This window comes from Danio aesculapii, chromosome 1, assembly GCF_903798145.1.
Source record: "Danio aesculapii chromosome 1, fDanAes4.1, whole genome shotgun sequence".
Classification (NCBI taxonomy): domain Eukaryota; kingdom Metazoa; phylum Chordata; class Actinopteri; order Cypriniformes; family Danionidae; genus Danio; species Danio aesculapii.
Window position 1 is genome coordinate 13785525 of NC_079435.1, and position 20896 is coordinate 13806420.

The window sequence follows — 20896 nt, forward strand, 5'->3', positions numbered from 1 at the left end:
TCAGATTCAAGGGGAACACAACAGAGCACAGAAATAACATTGTTGTAATTCATTTTTATTTTCAGATTAAACAAACTATCATCAATATTATGTAGAAATACAACATTGATAAATTCAAACATTACAAGAGCACTCACAATACACAGAGTAAAAATGATTGTTAATTTAGAAGTAATTACACTGAAAAGCGATTAATTGCTTTACTTTTGAAAGGGAGTAAACAAGTTGCCTACAAGGAACAAGTTGACTTTTACTTAAAAAAGTGAGTAGATCTGTTTTATAATTGTTTGTAAATAACTTTTTTATAATCAGTTTAATAATAACTTTTATAATTAGGCACAGTTCATTTAAATAATTTTAAGGCAACGGATTTACTCACTTTGAGTAAAGTCAACTTATCGCTTTAAAAGCAACAGGTTTAAACTTGTTTTAAAGCAGTGTTTCTCCAACAATTTCCTGGAGGGTCACCAGCTCAGCACATTTCCATGTCTCCTAATCCAACACACCTGATTCATATCATTAGCTCATTAGCAGACACTGAAAGACCTGCAACAGGTGTGACAGACAACGGAGACATCCAAAACATGCAGTATTAGTGGTCCTCCATGAACGTGGTTGAGAAACACTGTTTTAAAGTCAACTAATCACTTTTTACAGTGTAATGTAGCTAATGTTTGTATTTGCATTGTAAATAAACAGCTTTTTTTGCTCAAAATGGATCTTTGCGCACATTTTGGTCTGTGAAGTTTAACAAAACTTCCAAATTTCACATAAAAATGTATTTATGTGGTTGCAGTCATGTACTTTAAAGGGACAGTTCACACAAAAATAAAATTTACTGTTAATTTAAATCACCCTCAGGCCATCAAAAATGTAGGTGATTCAGATCCAGTAATTCAAAGAAGACTTTTTTTTTATCTGAACGTGTGGTCCTTGATTGATTCATCAAAATTGAGAGACAAAAAAATATATACAAAAAAAAATTGAGTAATGCATAAATGTCAGGATGTATGAAATGTTAGGATGACAATACATAGATCATTTCAATATGGCGATATTATTGTTCCATGAACAGTTCCTGCTTGTCGTCAAACTATTTCAGAACTGTTACAAGATGTGATTCAGTCATAAGTAATGGTAACACGACTGTCATTAAACACCTATCAATATGTGGAGCTTTCTAGACCCTCAGAAGTTATGGAAATTAAAAAATTCTAAAAAAGAAAATTCCTTAGGACCTGTGTTATTGTTTACGTCCCTCAATATGGCCTAAAGTCAGTAGGCACGTTTTTTTATTTTGTTTTATCAACTCTCAAAGTGCTCTTCATTAGCATTATATAATCACCATGGCTAAAAAAAAACATTTTACTGAAGAGAAAATGTCTCTAACATTCTTCAGATGTCCTTAGAGAATAGGACTCAAACTCAATTCCTGGAGGGCCGCAGCTCTGCACAGATTTTCTCTAATCAAACACAGCTGATCAAATTAATCAGTGTTTAAGACTACTAGACTATTAAGCAGGTGTGAGTTGGAGGTGGTTGGAGTTAAACTATGGAGAGCTGTGGCCCTCCAGGAATTGAGTTCACGGCCATTGCCTTAGAGTAAGCAACTTAACATTAACTGAAAGTTTCAATTATGGGTGAACTATCCTTTTTAAAAAAAACACTTAAAATACACTCTATTTGCCTATTCATCAATTCCTTAACCAAATTGTAAAGCTTTTTGTGTTACATTTACAATTAATTGCACAATGCACTTAGTAACTTATTTCGAGAGCACCTTTAAGGGATAGTTCATCCAAAAATGAACATTTACTCACTATTTACTCTCCTCTGATTCCAAACCCAAGTTTCTTTATTTTGCTTCACACAAAAGAAGATATTTTGAAGAATGCTGAAAACCGGTAGCCACTGACAGCTTGAAAGTAAACAAAGCTAGTTTGGAAGAAGCGAATGGTGAGTAAACCATGAGAATTTTCAGTTTTGTGTGAACTATCCCTTTAAAAAGCATACTTGAAACCTTCAATTCACCACATTAATCAAATCTTTGACAAAATTGTAAAGCTTTTTGTGTTATATTTACAATTAATTGCACAATTGCACTTAGAAACTTATTTCTGGAGCACCTTAAAGGGATAGTTCACCAAAAAATGAACATTTACTCACTATTTACTCTCCTTCGACTGGTTCCAAACCAGTTTCTTTATTCAGTTGAACACAAAAGAAGATATTTTGAAGAATGCTGAAAACCTGTAACCACTGACAGCTTAAAAAGTAAGTAAAGCTTATTTGGAAGAAGGGAATGGTGAGTAAACAAAGAGGATTTTCAGTTGTGTGTGAATTATCCCTTTAAGAATCAGTCTGAGTTGGGCTTTATGATACCAGAGAGGTTCATTTGGATGTTTCTCGACTTGACTCCAGACTATAACATATACACAAACCTCTCTTTCACCAAGGCTGCACTTTCATCTCTGAAACAAACTGGCCATGAGGCTCTTTAGCTCCTGCAGGCAGCAATGCCAAGTACACTGGAGTGATGGCGCCCTCATCTGGTGATTTGGTTGCATTTGGTCCAGCCATGTCAGTCCTGACCCATCCTGGACAGCAGGCGTTGCACAGGATCTCATCCCCAGGTCTTTCTTTGGTCAGATTTCGGGCTAGGATTCGAGTCAGGGTGGTGAGGCCAGTTTTAGAGATGCCATAGGCTGTTGAGGGCCATCCTCGTTCTGAATGAACCCCTTCCTGAGCCTCACGGACGAATCGCTCCATTAGTCCATTTAACTCTTCCTCTGTGATATCGTCACTTCGGAATCGGGCCTGGAGTTCTGGACTGCAGCGGCCTAGTGCCATTGAGCCCATTACGCTGGAGACATTTACTAATCGACCTAGAAGGATAAAAAAAAAGTGAAATTAAAATAATGTTTTTTTAGATGTTGGTATTGTTTTGTTAGTTTTAAGGATATCTAAGAGCTGGTGTGGTACAAAACAATGACACAATTTGCATTTAGAATATATAAAACTGATATAAGTATACTATAAGTATATAGTATAAGCAAAGTTTGTAGTTTGTCACTTCCATCTAAATGGAGCATTGCTTTTTTTCACGTCACCTCATACTTCAATTTCTCATCCAATCTTGACCAATCAGATGCTCTCTAGTATCTGCAATGCGCTGACTCCTTCAAGATGTTTCTCATTTGCTTTTCATTTGATGTGCTTGAGCTCAACCACTCTCACTGGCAGAGCTGTTATAAAGAAAACGCTATTGGCTGTTTTTTAAAAAAGGGAGGGACTACCCTATGTTACATAAAGCATTCAATAACAAATGCACATTTCAAAGCACTTCACGGGACTTTTTTGACCAAGAGACAGTTCACCGAAAAAATTTATTGATCCTCATGAGTTTCTTTTTTTCCTGAAGAAAATATATTTTCGAAAAATGTCAGAAACTGGTAACCATTGACACCCATAGTTGGAAAAACAAATACAATGTAAGTCAATGGATACCGGTTTTCAATTAATTAATTATTTTTATTTTTAAAATATCTTCATTTGTGCTTAACAGAAGAAAGAAACTCATAAATATGAAGGGTAAGCAAATGATGACAATAGTGGTGTCTCATTGCAGAGACTGCATCCTCAGACGGATGCATTCGAAGGGCACTACGTCATCGTGGCGCAACGAAGGCTGTCCCGTTTTTTTAAAAATTCAAAGTCTCCTTCAAATGCAGCCTCAAAACGTGTCCTTCGTTTCTGAGGTAATGAAGGACACAACTAGTGGATCCTTTGCGACCTCAATCCCAAGAGTCATTGAGCATTTTTAAAAGAAAACTTTGGATTAAAGGTATGAATTAGGTTTTATTTTACGTGGACATCTAAACACGTTAAAAAACAAAACAAAAAGGAGTACGATATGTCTTACTAAAAAGTGATTTTATAGACAGTTTACACGTGTACATGTTTAAGGAAATATATTTCCAGATTTTATAAACCTTGTTTTGCCTTCAGATCATTGAAAGTTTTAAATTTACTTTGAAAAAATCATTACACATTTTATTACAGCTTATTAACGACAGCTGTAACAGTTGTAAGGTGATAGGATCCGTTCTCTGTAGGCTTGATCGTCTCATTTCAAAACACTCGATTCGGCCTGTGTGGACTTCGAAAGATTCACCTTTGAAGTCTGCATCTTTCGGAGGATGCAGCCTCTGAAATAAGAGACAGCTACAGTTACAGTTAGTTCTACTTTTTTTAAAAACTCTTGTTTTTATTTTTATTTCAGTTAACGAAAATGATTTAAAATTTTAGTTTTTGTTTTTTCGTTTTCGTTAGCTAAATTAACCTTGCATCGAATAAAAAAAAAACTGCACATTTCAAAGCACGTTACGGGACCTTTACAGTTTTTTTTGACAGACGCTAGGACACATTTCTCAATACTTAGGTCACTTTTGCAAAACTCTTCACACAATTCTCCTAACCGACTTTCAGCTTGGCAAAGCAGTTCATTTCACATTCATAATGCACTACAACTACCAAAACACTTTCTTCAGGTCTCAAACTCATTCTTCCAGAACACTAGCAAAGGTTCACAGCCGACAAACACACTTTGTCACCCACAAAACAATGACCGAAAAAGCACTAACAACATGTAGCATTACACAGAGTTTTCTTGTGTGAAACAAGAACCCATCTCTGTTTATAACTGCAATATACGTTACTGGAATGAATCAGACATGATGCAGAATTCCTCAGTATTTTATGTCTTTTTTTAGTTTTATTTTTTTGCACCAAGTAATTCCAAAATACAATAATTTGTATACACACCGTCCACTGATACAGATACAATAGTAATGCTAATCTACTCTGACTTATCCATTTGGCCACAGGTTCTCATCCACATCACACATCTTATGTCATCTAGGGCAATACACCTAGGAAAGAAACTTCTGGCATGTCTGATCCATCCCAGCCACGCTTCTTCCTCTTTCAGCCACTTCTCTATTTCTGGCTGGGTCCATGTTTACATCACAATACAAACCTATTCAGCAGTTGTCTCCTTTTGCAATGAAATTGAAAGAGTAACACCTGTGTAGATGTTCATCTACAATGAGAATCATCCGTGGCTGGTTAAACTCCATTTTTAGATTTGAAATATGTTTCAATAAAATATTGCTGTTGAATTTTGCTGTCTGATTCAGTTTTGCATGATGTTATTGTTTTGAACAGAAGTTTAACAGTTTTGAAAACAGTATGTAAGCATGTGCAAAATGTCCTGTACGTACAAAGAGTTTGGGCAGTTGTTGTGTCTGAGTGAGAAAAGAATTCATTAAATTTGAGAGATATAGCCATTGAATGCATTTTGTGCCAAAAGGATGAGAATTGATCCTCAGTTTAGCCCATATAGACTTATGTTGTGCTCACTGTGTGAAGAGTTTTGCAAAAGTGACCTACAGTAAGTATAGGGACATTGAGAAATGTGTCCTAGCGTCTGTAAAAAAAACTGTAAAGAGACAGTTCACCCAAAAAATGACATTTCATTCAGTATTTATTTACATTCAGGAGTTTCTTTTTTCTGAAGACAAGAAACCGGTAAACACAGACAACCATAGTTGGAAAAACAAATACTGTGGACGTTGATGGTTACCGGTTTTATTTGTTTTTTTACACTCTCGCTGTTCATTTGCATTTTATAACAACCATGGTTACAGCAAAAAAATTTTTACTGAAGAGAAAATGTCTCCAACATCTCTCAGATGTGCTTAGAGCACAAGTGTCAAAATCAGTTCCTGAAGGACCGCAGCGGTTTCATTCTAACTCTGCTTCAACACACTTAAGCTGCAGTCAAACTTGACTTTTCTTCCTATAGACTTCCATTCATACGCACGGAAATGCGTCAGACCGGAAGCGCGGGGTCATGCGTCAAGTTTCGCAGGTTGCTGCGGTGCAAAGTTCAAGCTTGGTGAACTCTAACCTGCGAAATCGCATCACTTGACTGCGTGAGACCAATCGAAGATCAAAACACAACCTCTCTGGGCAGAAATGTAAAACATAAAGCAATCGCTGGCTTTTTTTAATGTCTAATAAGCTTGTTTAATCCCGGCCCTTTTCGCAGCGCCGTACGACAGAATTTCGCACACACAAAGCCCAGTGTGACCGTAGCTTTACCTGTAGGTTTCAAACAAGCCTGAAGGACTCAATTAGTTTGATCAGGTGTGTTTAATAAGGGGTAAAAGCTAAACTGTGCAGAGCTGTGGCCCTCCAGGAACTGGATTTGACACCTGTGCCTTAGAGTAAGTAAATTAACAAGAAATTTTAATTATGGGTGAACGATCCCTTTAAAAAAACATATTTCAAACAGTACAATTCACCATATCTTTGACAAAATTGTAAAGCTTTTTGTGTTATAAAAATTGCACAATGCACTTAGTGTGTCAATGTCAGAAATCGGTAACCATTGACACCCATAGTAGGAAAAACAAATGCCATGGAAGTCAATGGTTACTGGTTTTTGATTTTTTTTTTTGTTTAAATATCTTCGTTTGTGTTTAACAGAAGAATGAATCTGATAAACATTGTGACAAGTGAAGGATGAGCAAATGCTGACAGGGTTTTGAGTTCAAGTAAGAAAAGGAAGGAATGTTTAAAGGAAGAAATGCGATAAGATAAATCCCCAGACTAGCAGGTTCTGGGAGGTATGACTGGTATGACCTACCTCCTGGTTTGATAATGGGTAAGAACACATTGCACATGTCTCTGGTGGCAAAGAAGTTGGTCTTCAATGTCACATCTGCTTGGGTCCCAAAGGGGGTTGTGTCGGCCACTGCCACGAAGAAATCAAACATTGTTTTATTAGTCAAATTGTAAAAACTTCTTCAAGGTTTGAAACCACTTGAAAGTGAGTTAACAGTAATTACATATGCATCTTTGGGTAAACTTATGTGAGAGAATGAATGTGTGAATATTGAATAATGTCATGAAAGAGTGTTTATTTTCATTTAATTTCCCTTTAAGTGATGTTAACAAGATAGTTTGCTCATTTGCTCAAAATTACTTACTCATTATTTACTCGTCTTCAAGTGATTCCAAACCTTTATGTCTTTCTTTCTTCCAGTAAACAACACTAAAAACCTGTATCCATTGACTTCCATAGTATCGGGAGGGAATGGAAGCCAGTGGTTACTGGTTTTCAACTTTATTCAAAATATCTTATAAAAAATATCATAATATCTAATAAAAAATACTTATTTTAAACATACCCTATAATAAAACACCTCCAAAAAAAGCTGAAAACCTGTAACCAGCTTTCTTCAAAATATCTTTTTTTGTGTTTAACAGAGGAAAGAAATACTTGTTTCAAACATATCACATCATAAACCTCCCCTGAAGAAAGCTGAAAGCCTGTAACCATTGACTTCCATAGTAGGAAAAACAAAAACTGTGGAAGTCAATGGTTAGGTTTTCAGCTTTCTTCAAAATATCTTCTTTTGTGTTTAACAGAAGTAATACTTGCTTTAAACATACTCTATAATAAAAAAAAAACTAAAAAAGGCTAAAAAAACTTGTAACCACTGACTTCCATAGTAGAAAAAACAAATACTATGCAAGTCAATGGTTAAAGGTTTTTCAGCTTTCTTCAAAAGAAGTTTTTTTCAGCTTTCTTTCTTCTTTATAATAAAACACCTCCGAAAAAGCTGAAAAGCTGAAAACCTGTAACCGTTGACTTTCATAGTAGGAAAAACAAACAACTAAGGCAGTCAATGGTTACAGGTTTTCAGCTTTTTTCAAAATTTATTAATTTGTGTTTAACAAAAACAAATACTAATTTAAAACATATCCTTTAATAAACCTCCCCTGAAAAAGCTGAAAACCTGTAACCATTGACTTCCATAGTATTTGTTTTTTCTACTATGGAAGTAAATGGTTACAGGTTTTTCAGCTTTCTTCAAAATATCTTCCTTTTGTGTTTAACAGAAGCAAGAAATACTTGTTTCAAATATACCCTATAATAAATAAACCCCTAAAGAAAGGTGAAAACCTGTAACCATTGATTTCCATAGTATTTGTTTTCCTACTATGGAAGTCAATTGTTACAAGTTTTCAACTATCTTCAAAATATCTTCTTTTGTGTTTAACAGAAGAGTGTAATACTTGTTTCAAAACATACCCTGTAATAAAAAACCCTTAAAAAGCTGAAAACCTGTAACTATTGACTTCCATAGTAGGAAAAACAAATACTATGGAAGTCAATGGTTACGGGTTTTTAGCTTTCTTCAAATTATCTTCTTTTGGTGTTTAACAGAAGAAAGAAATACTTCTTTCAAACATACCCTATGATAAAACACTCCCGAAGAAAGCTGAAAACCTGTAACTACTGACCTCCATAGTATTTGTTTGTCCTACTATGGAAGTCAATGGTTACAGGCTTCAACTTTCTTCAAAATATATATATATTTTTTTTTTTTGTTTTTAACAGAAGAATAAAATACTTGTATCAAACATATCCTATAATAAAACACCCCCGAAAAAGCTGAAAACCTGTAACTACTGACCTCCATAGTATTTGTTTGTCCTACTATGGAAGTCAATGGTTACAGGCTTCAACTTTCTTCAAAATATATATATATATATTTTTTTGTTTTTAACAGAAGAATAAAATACTTGTATCAAACATATCCTATAATAAAACACCCCCGAAAAAGCTGAAAACCTGTAACTACTGACTTCCATAGTAGGAAAAACAAAAACTATGGAAGTACTTTCTTCAAAATATCTTCTTTTGTGTTTAACAGAAGAAAGAAATACTTGTTTCAAAACATACCCTATAATAAAAAAAAACCTAAAGAAAGCTTAAAACCTGTAACCATTGACTTCCATAGTATATGTTTTTCTTACTATGGAAGTCAATGGTTACAGGTTTTCAGCGTTCTTCAAAATATCTTCCTATAATGTTTAACAGAAGAAAGAAATACTTGTTTCAAACATATCCTATGATAAACCTCCCCTGCACGCAAAACTGTTGCAAACAATTTATTTGTGTTGAATTTAAACAAACAAATTAAATTTAATAAAGTTCAACTTAATTTGTTTGTTTAAATTCAACACAAATAAATTGTCTACAACCACTCAACGTACATTTTTTTTCAAGGAATCATCTTTAAATATTTTTTTTTCAGTGTAGTGGTTTGAAACAAGTATAAGGGTGATCAAATTTTCATTTTGGGGTGAACTATGAATTAATTTCTGACTAAACTGCTTTTATTTACTTTTAAAGGCGATTCCAGCGTTGTTGATGAGCACGTCCAGGCCCCCGTACTTCTCCTGGAAGAAGTCGCGTGCAGTTCGGACACTGTTTGGGTCATTGATGTCAAGCTGATGGAAAAGCGGGTTCAGTCCCTCCTTCTTCAAACTGTCCACCGCTGCAGTTCCTCGTCCGACATCCCTGGATGACAGATACACGTCTCCAGTGTACTCTTTACACAATGCACGCGCGATCGCGAAGCCGATGCCTTTATTTGCACCAGTGACCAGAGCTACTTTGCACTGACTCATTGCTGGAAATGTTCGTGCAGTGGAAGCTATATCGTGTGAGAGAAAACAGAAATGTCGGACTCATTAATTAACATATTTGAACGCATTTAGAAAAAAATTATAAAAAATGTACCTGTTTTACACCGTGGTTATCAAGTTGGACGACAGTTTTGGTTTGTCGCTTCTTACTGCGCACGCGCGAGAGATATGCTTACGTAAGGTTGATATCACGTGCATCAAGTTTTGTTTTTCATCAGAGCATTTATGAACTACGCCACGTTAATTTTGTTTGTTTTATATACGCTTGCTGTCATTCCAGACACATCCCGTGAATATTTCATAAATAAAATAACAGTAAATTTGCTCTCCATTGAAGACAGCTGAGGAAAAACAATAATACGCATTTTATTTACACTATTAAGCTGATCGTCTCATGAAATGAAAGAAAAAAAATTATGTAATTTAATCTTTTAATCAAGTCTGCTCGAGCCTACTTGAAAAGAATATTACACACTATTGATTGTTCGGGAATATTTAATAATCGCACCCCCTGAACCCGGAAGTTTGTTTCTGTTTTCGCGCAGGTGCAGTGATGGCACTCCACCATAGATGTATTTTATTATTATTTCTTTTATTGAATGCTTGAAAAACATTAACAACAAATGTCAACAACAACAATCCAGGGGTTTTCAGTCATTTAGTCCAAGACAAGTGCCAAGTCCTTTATCAAAGTCCTTGTTAGTATTGCTTTTAGGTTGTTGATTCCTCAACAGACTCAAAATACATTTGGCCAACCAAAAGAATAAGATTTATGAAATAAGTATTACTTTCCTTTTCACATTCATGGAAACTAAAGATAACATTCTCATATGTAAATTCAAAATCCTTCTCATAATCTATTATAAAATCAAGAACATCACACTGAAATGTCATTGAATGAGGGCAATTCCAAAATAAATGAACAGAAGTTTCAGGATTCACTAAGCAAAAAGAACTTCTCTTATTTTGTTTGTAATAAAATAATTGTGGGTAATGACCAAACTTTCTTCCATGAAATATCATTTACAACCATTTAATAACCATTCCAATATGACAATGCACATTAGCAGAATCTTCCTGAAACACAGCTCTTATTTTCTTATTGCATTTAGATTTAGGTCACAAACTGTATTCCTGGAGGGCCGCAGCTCTGCGCAGTTTTGCTCCAACTCTACTTAAACACAGCTGATCCAACTAAATCAAGGTGTTCAAGACTACTAGACACTACTAGATCAGCTGTGTTTGATTAGGGTGGGAGCAAAACTGCAGAGCTGCGGGCCTCCAGGAATTGAGTTTGAGACCTATGATTTAGATAATGAAAGGCACTGTTTACCAATAAATGTTTTGCAAATGTCCACTGAATGACAAGTTATTGGAAATGAAAGTCCTTTAAAAGCATAAAAACACCTTGTGGGATTGCATCAGCAACAATAGCAAAGTCTTTTAGGCTTACAGGAATTCCATGCTTGACTAAAAATTCAGAGTAGTTACATAGTAAATCATTGAAAAATTGAGACACAAAAATTATATGATTTTTAAACCAGTTATTGAAGAAAAGAGATTTGTTTTTGTACAAGATGTTCTTATTGTTCCAGTAACCATGGATGGCTCGAACACTTTTTTAAATTGCAATAACAACAGGCAATTACAACAGATAGAAATACAGAAGTATAGTACTAACAATACAGATATTACTTTTTTAAAAGCAAAAGAAAGACAATAAGAAAGAAGAAAAACAATAAAAATTATAATAAATAAAAAATAAGAGAGGAAAAAAATTAATGCAGAATATTAAATAAAGAAGAATCAGAATCAGAATCAGAAAGAGCTTTATTGCCAGGTATGTTCACACATACTAGGAATTTGTTTTCGTGACAGAGCTTCTACAGTGCAACAGCATTACAGAGACAGGACAAAAAACAGATAATAAATATATTTTAAAAAAATTGAAGTAGTGAGTGCAAATATACAGAATGACAAGTGTATGTACATGTTTATTACTATATACAACGTTATATGTGCAGCTGTTATGTGCAAATTGGCATGTAAAGTGTGTTGTTAAATAAGTGTATATGTGTATAAAAGTGTATGGCAAGTAGTGATGTTGGTTCCACAATTATTATCATCAAGTGTTCATGAGATGGATTGCCTGAGGAAAGAAACTGTTTCTGTGTCGGGCTGTTCTGGTGCGCAGTGCTCTGTAGCGTCGACCAGAAGGTAAAAGGTAAAAGCATGTGTTTTATAAGTTTTAACTGCTTTCCTGTTATGAGACTCTGTAATGGTTTTCAAGTACAGTTCCAATTCTTGTTTAAAAAACAAAATTTGGTTTGCATTGAGTATATTTACATTTATGTAAACAAAAAAAACAACTTTCTAATAAATAATATGAGGTTTACAAAAGTTAAATTAAGCAATGATGTAAAGTAACAAATTACAAATACTCAAACTACTGTAATTGAGTAGTTTTTCTCAGAAATTGTAATTTACTAAGTTTTAAAATGTGTACTTTTACTTTCCCGAGTAAATTTTTAGTGCTGTATTGGTTCTTTTCCTTCAACCTGCAGTCACTACTTTATTTTTCTTGTCTATGGGGATTAGAGGAATCAGCCCTGTGATTCCTGTCCAATCAAATCGCATATAACTGCTAAATCATAATCAACTACCTCAAAACATGTGCAATTTATATTTGCAGCAAACTGTTTGGAAGCATTAAAAGTGTTCAAGAAAATATTTACAATTGACCCAGAGACTGTTTAGATGCATGTCACTGATGAGAAGATCACGGATGTTTACTGTATGATGACCAGAATGGCCTTAAACACCAAAATTGCAGGCACAAGATGTCAAATTGGCGTCAGATTGACGTTGTACCCCGACATTGTGGGGATGTTGCAGTTTGTTTGGAAATGAAAATCAGTTTGACATCTGAACCCAACGTCAGGCCGACATCATGTCAACATCTAAAATCAACCAAATATCAATGTCTAATGATGTTACAGCTTGACGTTGTGTGGACGTTACCACTATGATGTCTATTGGGTTTTTGGTCACTTTCCAACACAAACTAAAATCAACAAAATATTAATGTCATTTGATGTCGTTATTGGACATCATATATAATGTTGTCCTTAGACGTTGAATTTTGGTCACCTGACATCACAACGTAAATCGAACCTAATATTAACGTCTTATGACGTCGTGTGCCTGCTGGGCAATAACTTAATGCACTACAGAATGTTACGTTTAGACACATCCACAAAGTACATGTAGATGCATCAGCTTTTTACAGCGTAATACTCACTACTCTTGAGTACTTTTGAAAGGTCTATTACTTTGAGTTATATTTACAACAGATACGTTTACTATACTTGCACTACATTTTTAGGCAAGTAATGGTACTTTAACTCGAGGATGATTTTTCAGTATTCTTCCACTACTGCAATTAAGGATTTTTTTTTTTATGTAAAACCCCAAAATAATATGTCTATCTTACAGGAAAAATCCCTCAAACCTTTTGGACAATTCACATCAGACCAGAAAGATTTAACAAAGGGACATTCCCAAAATAAGTGAGCAACAGACTCAGAAGTCTCACAGAAAGAGTAAGAGACTAAAAATTGTTTAACTGGATAAAATATGTAAATTATTTTAAAAGATATTTATTTAATTTTACTTGTTTTAAAACCAGTAACCAAACATACGACCTGTTTAATATGATCAAAAAGGTTGTTTCAATAAGAAATAGAAGAGGGATTTGAGATGGTAAGATCTAAAAATAAACACCTAATTTTATAATTAGGGTTACAATGAAATTACAATCAATTTACATTCACATTGTGTACATTTACATTATTAATAATAACAATTATTATTATTTTCAACTCATGTCTTCATATCACAAATTCTTATAAACACTCATAACGCTATTCAACTGTGCGATTCCGAGGTAGGGCCAAACCTACATTTCTGACATGTCAAAAAGAGCATCCGACTGCTGATCGCGAGAGGTTTGAACCTCTTCCCTGTACAAAATCAAGTAAAAATCTGATGAAAATTGCAGCTGTGTGTTCATATTATGCTAACCTGATAGCTTCGCGCTGCATAAGGCACAACTATCTGCCACAGAGCCAGTTAATAAAGTTTATTTTATCGTGTAAATCTAACATTAGTTTTGCATCCGCTGTCCTCTTATCCGTGCCAAGAAAAGAAGCCAAACACCTTTCTCCTAGTAGTTACTAGTGATGCTACTCTTTCTGTTTCGGTATTGGTTATTTACACTCTTCAGGGGGCGTGGCTTTGGATTTTGGACCGTCTCATAACAGTTTAACCAGTTCGCCAGCAATCAAAAAGAAGACGTTAGTGGAGGTGGAAACAGACACACACCGCGGCCTCAAAAGGCTTCAAAATGGCAGTTTTTGCCGTTTTGTTCTCGGCAGTGATGCTCCCTACTGTTGTACCAGCCTTGATCGGTGAGTCTGCTGTCATTTTGACTCAAAAATAGCTATACTTAAGTGGCTATTTCTTAAAACCGAAAGTAAACTTATCGACGTCATTGTCGTTCCTCAAGCTGCTTATTCACATATATACGTGTTCCATAGGCGGATATGTATATAAACATGGCTTAAAGGTTTAATATGTCTGTTTATGGTCTGTGTCGGTATTATGGTATTATGTTTATGGCCTCCTGGCGTGTCAGCGAATACTTTCGGTTTAGGAGGAAACGTCCTGGTTCCGCCATTTTAAGTTATGTTGTTCTTGCTCTAACGTACTAAACTTAAAACCATTGCTTGACTATTAAATACTATAAAATAATAATGTAATTAGACCAAAACAGTTTTATAGAGCATATTTTATTGTAGAATGACCTGTTAATAAAAATAGGCTATAATTTTGTTCATATAAAAGGAAACTTAATGTACTATTTTTATATAAATATATGATTTTAGGGAAAAGGGTCTAATTTGAATAAAACAAGTGTATGTATGTATATATCTTTAAAACATGTTTTTTAAAAGTAGAAGAATCTCCCTAGAATCTCTAGAAATGTGAATGAACCACATAACTAATTAATTACTGTTTAATAACTAAATTTAATGTTTGTTAGAAATTAGATTTCAAGTGATATTCACTTAACTTCAATAATATATGTGTGTAATAAAAAATGTGAAAGGCAGCGTCATAGACTAAACTGACCACGGCTGTATCAAATATAAGAGCAATGATTAACAGCTACAGATGTTGCAATACTTGGTCTATAAGTGGAAAGGAAAAGACAAAAACATCCTTAACCAGTCTAACCAGATTTGTTTGTGATAGTCAGATGTCACCACTTCGTCATGTAACTATTTTCATAATGTATTGATAAAAATGATCATGTGGATCATGTGTTTTTGACATTTTCATTATTTATTCTCTTTCAACACAGAAAAACACTCCCTCTACTACATATACACAGCTTTATCCAAACCTGTCGACCTGCCGGGCATCTATGAATTTACTGCAATGGGTTTGCTTGATGACAGACAGATTGACTATTACAATAGCATAGATCAGAAGAAGATTCCTAAACAGCCCTGGATGAAACAGAAAATGCAGGAAGATTACTGGGAAAAAGGCACCCAGTCCAGAAAGAGCAAAGAACAGTGGTTCAATGTGAATGTCAACATTCTGATGGAGCGTATGAGACACAATAATTCAGGTGAGGAATGGTTATCTGTTTTAACCTCCATTTAAACTACTGGTCAAAAGCTGTTTTATAAAAAGATTTTTAATGCTTTCTAGAAATGTCTCTTCTACTCACCAAGCCTGCATTTATTTAATCGAAAGTACAGAAAAAAAATCTAAAATAAAAAAATATGTATTTTTAGATAAAAGATAAAAATATATTATAATAATAATAAATTTTGCCAGTGATGGGCTGATGGGGACATCCCTTCCGCTGCATAAAATATATGCTGTATAAGTTGGCAGTTCATTCCACTGTGGCAACCCCAGATTAATAAAGGGACTGAACCGAAAAGAAAATGAATGAATAATAATAAAAATAATTTGAATATATTTAAAAAGGTAAGAAATTCCTGTGATTACAAAAAAAATCACATCAGAACTTCACTTATATTATCCTTCAAAATTTTAATATGCAAATGTTTTGTTTAAGAAATGTTTATTATTATCATCATCATTATTTTTTTCAATTCAATTCACCTATATTTGTATAGCGCTTTTACAATGTAGATTGAGTCAAAGCAGCTTCACATAGAAGATTATAGTAAATTGAAACAGTGTATCATCATTTATTACAAGTTCAGCAAGTTTACACAAAAGTCCACATTTATCTGAAATAAAAAAACTTTTGTAACATTATATACAGTATATTATTCAAAAGCTTGGAATCAGTATCTTTTTGGTAAGTAAATTATGATAAATTAATGCTTTTGCAAAGATGCTTTAAATTGATCAAAGGTGATGATAAAGATTTTTATTTCAGATAAATGCTGTTCTTCTGAACTTTCTGTTCATCAAAGAAAGCTGAACTAAATTGTTCATCTGATTTCAACATAATAATAATAATACATGTCTGAGTGGAAAATCAACTAATTCAAATGATGCTGAACATTCAGCTTTGAAATCATGAGTATAAAATAGATTTTAAGATATTTAAATAGAAAACTTGATTTTTATTTGCATTTATTTATATATTTGCAATGACTGAACAGTGGTATATGTGTCTTATGTCATCATATTCAATAATGCAGTCATCTATTATACACTCCGAATTTTTTTGCTGTACTTTGGTTCAAATAAAGTCAGGCTTAAAACAGTAAAACTTATCTATCCTATCTTATTTTTTAAAACTTAAATGTCATTGTAATATTACATGTATCATTTTTGCTTTTGATCTGTTGTCTTACGGTCAGTTTTATTGGTGTCTGTTTCAGATGTTCATGTTCTTCAGTGGAGACATGGTTGTGAAATTGAGAGTCAGGGGGATGATGTCCGGTTTTCCAGAGGCATTGATGAGTACAGCTATGATGGAAGAAACTTCTTGTCTTTTGATGATGCGGAGTCTCGGTGGGTTGCCCCAGTGGAAGAAGCTCTTCCAACCAAGAGGAAATGGGATAATGTGCCCATCCTAAATCAGTACACCAAGGGCTACCTGGAAAAAGAGTGTGTGGACTGGCTCAACAAATTCAGAGAATATGGAGATCAGGAGCTCAGACAAGGCTGTGAGTTTATATACAGCATTCATTTGGTTAGTGTTATAGAACTGACTGATTAAAAAATAAACTTGTGATTTCAGCTGCCCCAGAAGTTCATGTGTTTGCGAAGAAGATAATCAATGGCAAAGCCAAGCTAAAACTTACTTGTCTGGCCACTGGATTCTACCCTAAAGATGTGATTTTGACCATAAGGAAATACCGCACAACACTGCCTGATAATAAGGTAGAATCCACAGGAGTTAGACCAAACCATGATGGGACCTTTCAGCTGAGAAAGAGCGTTTACATATATGAGGATGAAAAAGCAGAATATGACTGTCATGTGGACCACAGAACCCTCAAGAAACCAGTTATCAAAAAATGGGGTAATGAAACATACAGAAATAGCACCTTAAATTTAAAAAGCATCACAAAAACTGTGAACCTCCATTTTCTTTTGCCAAAAGTAATTGTTACTTTAAAAAAAAAAGTTGTTGATTAAAATTGAAAATACATATTTTTGTATTTGTAGATGGGGAGTGCCTGGACAGCCCTGAGTCAGGACCTCCAATAGGTATGATTACTGGAGCAATAATTGGACTTTTCATTGTGCTGGCAGCCATTGGTGGAGCAGTTTATTTCCTAAAAAAGAGGAGTGGTGAGTATTGACTGATAAATGATCATTAACAATTTCATGTTTTTTTACAATATTTATATAGGAAAAGGTTTTTATCACAATGATAATATCATTATTTATTGATTGGTTATTGATTTCAATCTTATTCCCAAAACATAATGATGGTTTTAAGAGAAATTAGATCACTTTTGAGAAATGTGCCAAACTGGTGGAGAAAAAACTGTTTTTCCATGTACTTCAACATTTTCCTTAATTATAAGTTAAAATTAATATTCAATCAAAGCGCAAGTTAAGTGAAATGTTCAGGCTGTTTTAAAGAGAGGAGCAATGCAACATTCACCTGTGATTGTCTTTTATTTCTTGATGACATGACTTGAATATCTGCATGTTACAGGAAATAAGGATGAGAAACTCTCTTCAGTGTCAACTATCTCTGGTGAGTTTTTATTCAATGATAAATAGCCACAAGCTTTCTTATTATTGCACTAAATCGCTTGATTAAATGCATCATGTCTTACACTTATTATTCTCTTGTTGTTCATTACTGGGCTTAAAGGGAGGGTTGACTGGTGTTGAAGCTGTTATTGGTAGCACTTTATTTACAGCCATATACAGTATTAGCAGTATTACTAAAATGGTTGAGAATAACAGTTTTTCCATGTACTTTTATTTTTTCATTAATTGTAAGTTTAAATTAATATTAATTCAAAGTGCAGTATCAGTGAAATGTCTTGAAAGGAGTAGCAATACAACATTTAACTGTGATTGACTTTTATTTCTTGATCGTGTGACTTGAATATCTGCATGTTACAGGAAATAAGGATGAGAAACTCTCTATGCTATCTGGTTCAAACGACTCTGGTGAATATTCTTTTTATTCAATTATAGATTGGCACATGCTTACTTGTATTATCGAACCAAAATCAAATTGCTTCATTAAATGTATCATGTTGTACTGCAAGATTGCACTTTCTTTTTTTTTTTTTTTTTTTTGCTAGACAAAGTTTTGGCACATTGTTTTTAAAAAAATAACATGCACAACTCAGTTTGACATTTCACTGTACCTCAACAGGTAAAGGGAGTAGTGATGAAAGCAGTCCTACTCACTCACAGGAGAAAATGGACAGTGTGGTAACTATGATTTACATGCAATATTAGTAAAGCCAGAGGGTCCACTGTATAGAACTTTTCTGTTTGTAGATACTAGAGGAAAGGAAAAAGAAGTCTTAAACAAGGCACATTTGTTTTTATGTCCTTGCCCTGTTAAACATTACTTGGGAATTATTTGAAATTAAAATGTATAGGTCTTTAATGGTATGCGGTCTAACTATGACAACAGGGAGGTGACAGCAGTATACAAATCGAGTCCCACTTCTAGCAGTCTTACTGAGATTTTTTTAATCAGTGTAAATTGGCTATTAACATAGCGGTACTGTGGTAAAATTAGCTTACTCCATTGACCCTTGTCAAACGAGTCCTATCCAAATAGTGTGTTATAATGCTAACAGACAAAAATTGATAGTTAGCCATGCTGTGGGCCTACGCTGTTAGACTAGCAGACGTAGGAAACCAATGAGAGGTTGAGACAAGTTTGATGGGAATATTTTGGAAAGCTGAATATCAGTCAGTGTCCAGACTGCAGAAATGTCCAGAACTGCAACGATGTAGGTAGCTATTTGCCAAAGTTCATAAGTGATGTTTACTTTATGGAATGCTACGAAAATATATTGATTTCAGATGTGTTGGTTTATTATAGCTGTAGTTTATGTACAAGTACAAATTATTAGTATATAATAAATAAATAACATGTTTATGTTTGTATTTCAGTGAAGGAGTCCAAAAACAAACCGACAGCTGCAGAAGGACAATCTACTGATGGAGATCTGAAAAGTTAAAGACAGATCATCTTGGATAATTTGTATTTGCAGAATGACAGTTGATTTACCCCACGCCCCATTTTCCATTATTTCTTTTCATAAAATTTGGTTTTGTTCATTATATATTTGTTTACTGTTTTTGCCTTAATACTCCTACATCTAAAAGATAGAGTAGACAAATTTTCAATACCAGTTAAAAAAAGTGCACCAATAAACATTTTTAGCACCAATAAAAATTACCCAGAGCCTTTTTGATAAAAGTATCATAAAATTATCCTCGACGCTTTATAAAAAAGTTATGCATTCCTATATACTTTTCAGTTTCACATTGAACTGAAAAATGATGTTGTGATTTTTTTATTTTAGTTTCTTAATTTAGATTTAATTCTCAGCTTTCATATATGCATAATAATTTGTGATCTAATATTTCTTCACGATATAAGATGCATCAGTGTTATAATGGATATTTTCATGCTGTTAATTGGGGGCCTTTATTAAGCTATTTCATAAGTGTGGTTGATTCTATAGCTGTCATTTATAGTGCCTTTACAAAAACTGATGAATATCACTGTTTTACTGTTGTGACTGTACATATTATTTCTGGTGTTTCTGTTTAAGTCTGTTAATTTGTAAATTTGTTTGTCTTAATATGGTTTATTGAGATAAAGTTGGTTTTATATTCAGACATTCAGACTTTCTCCTTAATAATATAGTTTCAGAAAAGTATTCTTTGCACATTCCAAATGGTGAAATCATATTAGCAGCCAATGAATATCAAAGCAAAACATTGTTCACAGTCAGTGAAATAGTGCTAATGTTGTTTTAAACTCACACTTGCATGTGATTTAAGCCAAATATTTATAGGGAGCATGTCATAAGTTATCACTGAACGAATACGTAAATATAAAACCATCTTTATGTCGATATATAGTTTTGGCTTTGTTAAAAACTGAGCATCTTGTGAATTTTGCACTTTCTTTTTATTAACAATAAAGTGGTTTTAAAAAGGGTAAAAAATGGTTATTGTGATCATTATCATTGTTGTTGACTGTATTAATAAAAAGCTAACGTGTATTTATTCATTTTTAAAAGAGTTTAACACAGGCCTATACCTGTCGTCAATGCTACAGTAGATTAGGCAGATTCTTATTATAATTATAACCTTTGTAACAGTCTCTCGCTTTATTATTTTATTTAGCCCTATTTAAAGCAGGACACATGTTATCGCGTTATCTGCTGTGTTGCAGTGATGACTTTTAGTTTACAGTCTCATTTTAACTAAAGAACCTATGTAGGCAATAATATTCATGTCTGTGATTAAAAGGGAATGTTCACCCTGAGTTTCTTTATGAATTTTTGAAAAATGTCGGATAACGTCGGTAAATTGACATCCATTGTAGGAAACAAAATACTGTTGAAGACGATGGATACAGCTTTCATGAGAATTTTAAAATATCTTATTTTGTGTTCAACATATTTTACACAGCTGAGGTAAGGAAGGTATACTCACATCAATATAGCATCATTATTGACACTGTACAACAATAATTAATATTTTATATTAATCCTCCAGTAAAATAAAGTATCTTGCTTTTTGATTTTTCAACTTTTTTAAA

General features: G+C 33.8%; 2 protein-coding genes across 3 annotated transcripts; one reads left to right on the forward strand and one right to left on the reverse strand.

Annotated features, from left to right (window-relative positions):
• Nucleotides 1–34: 34 nt before the first annotated feature.
• Nucleotides 35–9740, reverse strand: cbr1 (carbonyl reductase 1). 2 transcript variants are annotated; one of them, XM_056456615.1, is made up of 4 exons: nucleotides 9662–9740; nucleotides 9264–9575; nucleotides 6713–6820; nucleotides 35–2885 (listed from the first exon to the last, which is right to left on the reverse strand). In XM_056456615.1, exons 2-4 carry the CDS (start codon nucleotides 9547–9549, stop codon nucleotides 2449–2451), a joined length of 831 nt encoding a protein of 276 aa, XP_056312590.1. In that variant the 5' UTR covers nucleotides 9550–9575; nucleotides 9662–9740; the 3' UTR covers nucleotides 35–2448. The 2 variants fall into 2 exon arrangements, with proteins under 2 accessions (XP_056312590.1, XP_056312591.1); XM_056456616.1 differs by having other exon boundaries at nucleotides 9264–9551; nucleotides 9662–9722.
• Nucleotides 9741–13901: 4161 nt separating this feature from the next.
• Nucleotides 13902–20297, forward strand: LOC130226271 (H-2 class I histocompatibility antigen, Q10 alpha chain-like). The gene is made up of 9 exons (XM_056456614.1): nucleotides 13902–14036; nucleotides 14993–15265; nucleotides 16506–16793; nucleotides 16868–17152; nucleotides 17299–17424; nucleotides 17798–17839; nucleotides 18217–18264; nucleotides 18476–18534; nucleotides 19231–20297. The coding sequence occupies exons 1-9, from the start codon at nucleotides 13973–13975 to the stop codon at nucleotides 19231–19233; spliced, it is 1188 nt and encodes a 395-aa protein (XP_056312589.1). The 5' UTR covers nucleotides 13902–13972; the 3' UTR covers nucleotides 19234–20297.
• The last annotated feature ends 599 nt before the right edge of the window (nucleotides 20298–20896 follow it).

Bases quoted from the DNA above. Each gene is read 5' to 3' on its own strand.
- cbr1 (XM_056456615.1), bottom strand. From the start codon at position 9,549: ATGAGTCAGTGCAAAGTAGCTCTGGTCACTGGTGCAAATAAAGGCATC. The intron at 6,821-9,263 runs GTAAATAAAAGC...TCTTCGTGGCAG, and splicing joins CGCTGGAATCGCCTTTAAAA to TGGCCGACACAACCCCCTTT. The intron at 2,886-6,712 runs GTAGGTCATACC...TTATCCTTCTAG, and splicing joins ACCCATTATCAAACCAGGAG to GTCGATTAGTAAATGTCTCC.
- LOC130226271 (XM_056456614.1), top strand. From the start codon at position 13,973: ATGGCAGTTTTTGCCGTTTTGTTCTCGGCAGTGATGCTCCCTACTGTT. The intron at 14,037-14,992 runs GTGAGTCTGCTG...CTTTCAACACAG, and splicing joins TGTTGTACCAGCCTTGATCG to AAAAACACTCCCTCTACTAC. The intron at 17,425-17,797 runs GTGAGTATTGAC...TGCATGTTACAG, and splicing joins TTTCCTAAAAAAGAGGAGTG to GAAATAAGGATGAGAAACTC.